Genomic DNA, 8,953 nt, shown 5'->3' with positions numbered 1-8,953 from the left:
TTCAATTTTGCCCAATTTCGATGTTCTAGGTTTCCCTCCAAAGCAGCTTGGGTTTTGTGCAAAAAACTTTTCTTTGTTGCCCTCCCTCCAAATTAGTCAAACACGTCATTTTTTTTTAAAAGCCTGTTTTCTTATCTGTCTTTATCCCCTGTCCAACTAGAACAACTCCTTTGATTATGCTTGAATATGCCAACTTTTTTGTTCACCGTAACAACTAGTCAGATCATGTTGTTGACATGCATGTAGGCGTCAGCTCTTTAAACAAGAAACGGGGAAAAAAATGAGAGGCTCTTTCCATTATTTGCCGTGTTTGTTGGCCCACAAATCACACGAATTTTCATTGGGAAAAGTGAACTGAAAAATAATGCAGGAAATCCAAATGGTCAAACGTTAGTGGAAATAAATGAGGACAAACGAAGTTCAAACCATCAGGAGGGATAAAACGGTAAAATCCGGCTTCTTGATATGATTCACACCAGTACACAACTAATGCCTTATCGGTGGGCCCTGCGACGTGACCCAAAAATCAATTGTGGATGTCCAAATATTGCGCCCAGACACGCACTAGCTGAATTCTCCTCAAATAGTCCCAAATTTCTCTTTTCATGTCAACTCGCCCAGCTTCTCTTTCAGATCTTCTTTTACTTCGTCAGTTTTCTTCTACAATTGAGCACCTCCAAACCCTACCCCTCTTTTTCTCTCTATTATCCTCTTCAATTGATCCAAGGTCAATTCTTCACAAATTTGCTGTCTTCATTTTATCTGTTATGCAATTGATGAGATCTGTTCAATGCCACACTCATTTTCTACTGTATGCATAAGTAAAAATAATAAATAGTACCGCTTCAATACTTCTGTTTCCTTTTTTGTTTTTGTTTTTGTTTTTGCTTTAGTTTAGTTTTATTATTATTATTATTATTATTATTATTATTATTATTATTATTATTATTATTATTTTTTGGTTATTTGGTTAAGTTTTGTTCTAGAAATTTGTTTGTTTCTGGTGTAGTGGTAAGAGATCGAAGCCGTGATGTTGAGTGTTGTAAGGCGCAAAGCTGCTACTGGCGCCTTGTCTGCTCTGGTATTTTCCTTAAAATTCGCCATATAAGTTTATATCTGGATTTAGATATTTTTATCTAGAGTCCTATATGTATGTAACTACATACCTTTGGATCAGATTTTTGGGAAATCAGTGCATAAGATAAGGCCAGCAGTGTCTACGAGAGTGTTCCCAGAAGAGGTAAAATGGCTTCTTTGGGTTTGATGTTTAAATTCTGTTAATGCCATTGCGATCAAGAGTATAAAATGTGCTCTAGTGTTTCTTTTTTCTTTTTGTGTGGTGGAACTTGAATGGAATGTTTGATTGGAATATATAATATTTAAATCATATTTAAGGGCATGGTTTAGCTAAGAATAAAATTGTTTAGAGGCTGTGGCTTTGCTAAGATTAAATTTTTAAATAAGGTAACAATACGAGAATATTAAAGATGTTGTAATTAGTTTTCCACTGGTTGCAATTGTTCCTTCAGGGTTTTCATATTTTGAAATGCTATAACCTCATTATCATTATGACATCACTATATTTCCTTCTCAATTTTTGATTGTGCTAAAATACTCAATAGTAAACCTGAGAATTAATGTCAAACAGTCAAGTCACATGCATGCAAACCAATGGCAACACTTCATTTTTTTGTTTGTTGCAATCAACTCTAGGCAAGATCGCTAAAACCTCATAATGCTATGAACCTTTGCTAGATCTTGCAAGTGCTATGAGCTTTAACATTGAAATTGTTTTGGATAATATTCCGAGGGAAAATTTATTCTTGTTTGGAACTTGATCTGTCATCAGCAATCGCATTAATTATTAATCTTTGCATTTTTCTTAAATACTTACATTGTGTTTGGATTCATAGAATTGAGAACATTGGACTGGAGTTGGACCCATGGATTGTCTTGCTGAGTGATTATGCTTGATTTTGTCCATGAAATTTGTAATTGATTATTTGTGTATCATTCAATCAAAGTTTTATTCTATAGTATAGTTATTTTTGTTTTCTATGCGATAAAAAATGAGTTTATTATTATTCATTTTTGCTACTCTTGCTAATTAATTAATGATCACTTGAATATATAATGCTTTTCTGTGAAGTTGAATGCGTCTAGAAAATTATAAATTATAATATTAATAAACCAAGTATAATCTAGTCATATAAATGAATATTATGTCCGTAATGCATGATACCTTTCAAGTTAAATCGCAATTTGTTTTAAGTATCATGATTTTACTTTAAAAACATATAAGAAAGAGCTGTGAAACAAATGAATCATGATTTAAGCACTGTACATATGAAATACAATTTTGTATCTGCCGCAATTTTTTATAACGGAATTTTTATTTGCCTTCTTAATATACTTTGTAAGAATTGATATCTACTTTTCATTCTCATGTTACGCAGCTTCTTGATTGGAATTTGTGATGAGAATTTGTACATTTGGTTATATGTTGATTACTTTATGACCAGTTAATAATAGAGGTGGTCATCATATAACTTCTGAGTGGAGTTATCCATTTAAATGTCATAATTGCTAAATATCTACCTACAAGTATGGTGATTAGGTGGCCAACGAATCCTAGCATTTGACATACAATGTGCATCTCTTTATGGAGTATTTTCAATCATAATAGCAGTGCATTGTAGTAGCTCTATTAAGGATTGTTTTCATAATGAGTATGTATTACTACAAGGGCATTTGAAAACTTTCACCCAAATCTTTTATCAAGTTAATACAACTGTTCTGACCTTTTGTGGCATTCTAACGTATCTTTCGTAAATGAACAGATCATGCACTATCCAAGAGGATTTAAGCACGCTCGGACTTTCTATCACCTTCCTTCAGCTGGTACTGCTTTCTTGTTACATGCACATGGCTCAACTAATTTTTACACGGCTCATCATTATACTCATTGTTGCTTATTTAACTTGTTATTTTGTTACAGAAGGCTCAATGAGTATGAGTCCGATAAGGTTAGTGATTCAGTATTAATACATCACTAAAATTTTGTTTCCAACAATCATGTTGCTTACATACACAGTCTTCAGCATTATGGATGCAATGTACTAATTATATGTCTTCATATAATGTCCTTCCAACACGAATTCACGTAGAAAATCACCTCACCATACGAACTTTCTATATAGGATAAATTTAAGCCCCACTGGAAAAAATAAATTGAAGGTGGGGTCGGGAGCTATCATATTATGAAAATGGATGCTAGAGGTAACATATTTGAACTCAGGTTGATTTGCTTAGTCACTCTAAAATTTATGTTCTGCTAGCTCTTGTTGGGAATTGTTACGGGGGCACTTGTAGGTCCAAGCTGACATATGAAAGCTTATTGACCCACAATGAAACTAGACCTTACCAAAGATGGTCGTTACCCAATAATTATCTGATGATTCTATTGCAGCGTTCACATTCCAATCCTCGACTATTCCCTCTTAATTCATGAAAATCAATGTTAATGTTTCTGTTCTGTTTGATCTGAAGAAAAAATGGATCTGATTTTTTGCACCTTTTGCAGGGAAGTTGGCTATCTTCAGCATGATGCCAACATGCAAATCTGGAGCAGGTCTTTCTGTTCCAGTGGTGGTAGGATGTTGCCTTGCATTTATTCATTTTTCTTTGCATGCTCCAATTGCATGTTAATTTAGATTTGAGATGGCATTTGGTAATCTTTTCCATGTCCTGGGGAAAATGTCATCTCCATCATTAAGATTTTCTTCATTAGGATACCAATGTGAGATTGTTGTATGCAGGGAAAGAACTAGTTTTTGGAAAAATCATATTAAAATTTAGAAGCACCAAGAAAACATAGATTTCGAAAGGGATGATGCATGAGTTTACATTGCATTTGATTTGAGGGAATTGAAATCTTTCTCTTTTGTTGCTTTGAGTTCCATTCTCTTTTCATTGGAAAGGGATTATGCATGAGTTGAGTTATCATTTATAAGTACCTGACTTGCATAAAACCACAAAGCATATCTAAAATGGTTAATTTGATGAAAATCTGATTTAATTTTAATCACAAAAAGGGCAGCGGTTATGTTGCCATGCTTTTATTTACTAGAATACGTATTTCCGTATCGAAGCTGATGTAATTTGCAGGCCAACAAAACTTGTGGCTGGTTGTAGTATTTTATTTCATAGTGTGCAGTGGGTGTTGATTTGTGAATTGTCACTTCCCATAACTTGTGAACGAGGATGGATTGTCATCATGAACAGAATGCTTCATATATATTTGTGTAAATAAGTTATTTCTCTAGAGTGTAGTTACTTTACCTCTCATGTTGCTAACTACTTCCCCTTCTTTTGGTACATGTTAGAAGGCGATCTTGTTGAAGCTGTTGTACCTCATATGGGTGAATCTATAACTGATGGCACATTGGCAGCTTTCTTGAAAAGTCCGTACCTCTCTTGACCTGTTTGACTTTAAATAAATAATCATTGTCTGATGTCTAAGCCATTGGTTTTGTTTTTATTTTTGTTGTTGCAAGCAGAACCTGGGGACAGAGTAGAAGTTGACGAGCCAATTGCCCAGGTTGAAACAGATAAGGTACTAACTCTTAGTAGCAGGTAATTATGAGTTCATATTTACACACCTTTTAGATTTTTTATCGTCGCCTTAGAATTGTGCAACATAGTTGTGTCTTATTGCTCCTCAGTAACTGATGCACGAGACTGGTAATAATTTAGTTCACGTGTGGCAATTTTAGGTGTCATGTATTCATCAATGATATGTGTAATACTCATAGATCCAACCTTTAACATCAAAACCTTTTAAAGTTATTAATCGCCCTAACCATTGACTACTGGGTTGTTTGTCTTCAATCAGGTCACCATTGATGTTAATAGTCCTGAAGCAGGTGTAATCCAGAAGGTAGAACATCATGGGACTACACTGCTTATTTCTTTTGAGCTGTTTGACTTTTCCTGGTCACTTTATAGCTGATATCATTTATCCCATATTTAACTGTTGATAGTTCATAGCTAAGGAGGGAGATACTGTGGAACCTGGCACAAAGATTGCTGTCATATCGAAATCTGGTGAAGGTGTAACTCATGTTGCGCCATCTGATGAGAAGCCATCTGAAAAAGCTGCTCCATCACCATTGCCTCCTGCTGAAGAGAAGGAGAAGCCAAAGCCTAAAGTCGAAACAACATCCATGGCAGAAAAGGCTAAGGAATCGTCCTTACCACCTAAATCTTCCGCTACAGAACCCCAGCTTCCTCCTAAAGAAAAGGAAAGACGAGTGAGTCTCACTTTCTCATCATATTTCATGTTGATGCCAATAATTTTTTTTAGCATAGAGTGTGTTTAAGCAATAGACATTTTAACCCGCTTGCATCAGTAGCTCTAAAATTTGCTCTGATGACAGGTGCCTATGACAAGGCTCAGAAAACGAGTTGCCGCGCGATTGAAAGATTCTCAAAACACATTTGCGTTGTTGACAACATTTAATGAAGTCGATATGTAAGTTCAACTTTCCTCTTTCCCATTTGCATTCTTTGTGTTCTCTTTTGTTTAAAGAGAGAGATGGGATCTGTGCCAAACATTGAAGGTCATAGTCTTCTTGCCTAGCAGATGTTGATCTGGGTCAACCAGCCAAGCTGGGTTTCTAGCATGAGCTAAATCTACAAAAGGATAACTTGTTCAAAAAATATTGATCCTTGGTTTAGTTTAGTCTATCTTGGTTGACTCTTGGAGCACGAGGTTCTCAACAAGAATTTTTTTATTTCTCTATCGTGTTTTGTTCTATTGAGGGACATGCATTTCCTTGATTCGGTTTATAATTAATCTTTTACCAACCAACGGAATATCATTTTTAAAAGTATGAAGGTGACTGGAATATTTTCTCTGTTGGAGTAACCTCCATTTCCTGTTACAAATACTAGTTAAGTACTAGTTCGTGGACCAGTTTGGAAATTGATAGGTTCCAACCTGTAGCAACAAGAAAGAACAGTTGAAAATCCAGGAAGAATTCTTTTATATTGATGGAACGAGTATTACAACTCAAAAATAGAAACGAACGTTGGCCATTCGAGAGGGCCTTACTCTCCTAATATGACTTCACTCACAATCTTTTTTCCCTATCCCAGACTCCCTATAACTATTCTATTTATAACCCCCATTTGTAACTAACTCCAGCCATGTCACCTTTTGCTCAACAGAATTTGTTACTCCTCTACAGCCTTCTTGACCCTTCTAGAATAGGTGTGTTTGATAGGAGGCCTATCAGAAAGCTTAACTCATGTAAATTGTGATAGCTGTACTTCGTGATTTGCTTATCGTGATATTAATTAATTTGACATAATCTGCTCGTTGCAGGACAAATTTGATGAAACTTCGTTCTGATTACAAGGACGCATTCGTTGAAAAACATGGAGTGAAGCTGGGACTTATGTCTGGATTTGTGAAAGTATGTTATCTGCAATCCTGATTCAACATTATCCTTTGTATTTATGCATCAGTTCTTACTATTTATTAACTCTCTTCATCATTGAGTTCAGGCCGCTGTGAGTGCTCTCCAGAATCAGCCAATAGTTAATGCCGTTATTGACGGTGATGATATCATTTATAGAGACTACGTAGATATCAGCATAGCTGTTGGTACCCCAAAGGCAAGATATATACTTCATTTTACTTTCTTTACCAGAAATTCTTTATAGAGGGAACTAAATGTTAAAGATTTTTCTATATATTTTCATCTTTCTGGTTCTTGTGGACATGGAGAAAAGGTTAACTTGTACTCTGAAAGACTAGTATCAGATGTTTAACTTACAATAACCAACATATGTTTGAAGCAAAATGTTATTTACTTGAGATTTTGTAAGTTTCTGATTTGAATTGGCTGACAAATAACTTTCTGCTGCCCACATTTAATAAAACTAGCTTACCATGGTCGGCTTACTTATCTGCTAGTAGCCTTCCAAAAGCCTCTTAATTCATGATAACTTTTGTATTTCCATCAGGGTCTTGTTGTTCCAGTTCTTCGCAATGCTGGTAGCATGAATTTTGCCGAGGTTGAAAAGGAGATTAACACTCTTGCTAAGAAGGCAACTGATGGCACTATATCAATTGATGAGATGGCTGGAGGCACATTTACCATATCCAATGGTGGAGTCTATGGAAGTCTTTTGAGTACTCCCATCATCAATCCCCCTCAGGTTTGTGTTTTCCCTAGGCTCTCTATTGGTTTGCTCGTCTATTTGCCGTGTACCTTTACATGAATAATGTATATTCCTTGTTTGTTTTGATATTGTAGTCTGCAATCCTGGGGATGCACTCGATAGTGAATCGTCCAATGGTGGTTGGAGGTAATATAGTTCCAAGACCAATGATGTTCATTGCACTGACATATGACCATAGGCTGATTGATGGAAGAGAGGCAGTGTTCTTTCTGAGAAGGATCAAAGACGTGGTGGAAGATCCTCGTCGATTGCTATTGGATATATAATATGCAGCATCTTTTGCGTACTTTGCTATAATTTGCTCGAATTCCTGAGCTAAACAAACAACCTTAAGTTTTCTTCAGAGGATCAGAATAAATGATAGATATTGACAGTTTTGTAAGTCTCTAATATTCAATTGGACCGAGCTATTTTGTGTTTCAGACAGCTATTTCAAGGTTTTGAAACGATCTCATAAAAAATAGGAGTATCCATATTTAGTGTTTCCTATTCTAGAAACTATACGTGTGATGAGCTCAGGGCAAATAAATTTTTTTTAACACTGTATATTTGGTACTTTGAAGTGAGTTATAGTGCTTGTTTGGTTGGGATTTTGTTAATTGATTTTTTGACCGTTAAAGATAAAGTGAGTCTTACCTGTGAGAGAAGAATTCAAAAATGATGGCTGGAATAATAAAATAACGGTAAAAAAAAAATTGATTTTAATTGGGTTTTAAGTTATACCAAACATGCTCATAATAGGATTTGGTGACTTGTCCTAAAAGACTCATTTACTTTCTCTTGCATGTATAAAATCTCATTTTCTTTTTCCCAAATCGAAGAAGCCAAATGTATTTAGATTGGGTATTGAAGCGTTTACTATGTTATGATGATGGTTGTATTTGTTACAAAAAGATTATCTAAAGCATGGTCCGCAATTGGATGGTGGTTCAGGTGTGGTGTGCATATTGTATCCAACGTTCTCACCTTCAAGATTAGTTCACCTTTCATAACATCTAGTAGGATTCAACTTGTTGCTAGGAAAGGTCTGTTCAATATTATTCTTATATCATGATTAAGGACAATAAAGTTGATCTGGAATATAAATTTATCCATCTTGGCGAGCACATCCTCTGTCATATCCCATGAATGTTTGATTGATACGTCAACGAGCTGCAAAGAGACAAAAGTAGTTGCTTTTACTTCTTCCCATTCTTGCATCTATAGATAGAAATGATCAAAATTTACATTTGCACCTAAATCACATAATATAGGAAAAATTGCAGTCAAGATATTAGATCCTTCACTCATGCAAACTTGACTCAAACCTTTACTTTGTATCGTACGTTGTAGGTTTCTTGTAGTATATAACCTATTAATTTGTTTCATTATCAAAAAACCTAATATTTGTAGCTCAATAATTAGTTTTCTTCTTCTTCTCTTAATTCTTCATCTCATTTGGTTGGCTTATTAATTAGTTTGTATAGTTTTCAGAAAACGTAACTGAATTTTGGAAATTTCACATCGTTAAGTGATCTTCAACCACCATTAGGTCACTGTCACTATCACCATCATCCTTAATTTGAATGCCGCAGCCAACACTTCTCTGTTTGTGTAGAGTTGTTTTTTTGGTGGTAACAATGGAAGAATTGAGGTGGTGATGATGCAGTTGTGGTGGTTGATGTTTTTGTTCGTGGTTCATACCTTGGTGGCGTGGATGATG

The 8,953-nt window shown here is 35.2% G+C and overlaps 1 protein-coding gene across 5 annotated transcripts; it reads left to right on the top strand.

Moving 5' to 3' along the window:
* The first annotated feature begins 560 nt into the window (after positions 1-560).
* On the top strand, positions 561-7,837 carry LOC111378529 (dihydrolipoyllysine-residue succinyltransferase component of 2-oxoglutarate dehydrogenase complex 1, mitochondrial-like). 5 transcript variants are annotated; one of them, XM_023001747.1, is made up of 15 exons: positions 561-811; positions 1,010-1,081; positions 1,178-1,240; positions 2,841-2,901; positions 2,999-3,026; positions 3,584-3,651; positions 4,389-4,463; positions 4,560-4,615; positions 4,895-4,939; positions 5,043-5,312; positions 5,439-5,533; positions 6,389-6,479; positions 6,571-6,681; positions 7,033-7,227; positions 7,326-7,837. In XM_023001747.1, the coding sequence occupies exons 2-15, from the start codon at positions 1,031-1,033 to the stop codon at positions 7,515-7,517; spliced, it is 1,401 nt and encodes a 466-aa protein (XP_022857515.1). In that variant the 5' UTR covers positions 561-811; positions 1,010-1,030; the 3' UTR covers positions 7,518-7,837. The 5 variants fall into 5 exon arrangements, with proteins under 5 accessions (XP_022857515.1, XP_022857512.1, XP_022857516.1 ...); XM_023001744.1 differs by having other exon boundaries at positions 4,386-4,463; XM_023001748.1 differs by having other exon boundaries at positions 563-727.
* The last annotated feature ends 1,116 nt before the right edge of the window (positions 7,838-8,953 follow it).

The sequence above is a fragment of the Olea europaea genome, unplaced genomic scaffold (genome assembly GCF_002742605.1).
Source record: "Olea europaea var. sylvestris unplaced genomic scaffold, O_europaea_v1 scaffold1830, whole genome shotgun sequence".
In the NCBI taxonomy this organism is placed as follows: Eukaryota; Viridiplantae; Streptophyta; class Magnoliopsida; order Lamiales; family Oleaceae; genus Olea; species Olea europaea.
Note: the sequence above shows the minus strand (reverse complement) of the source record. Positions and strands in the feature narration are given on the sequence as shown.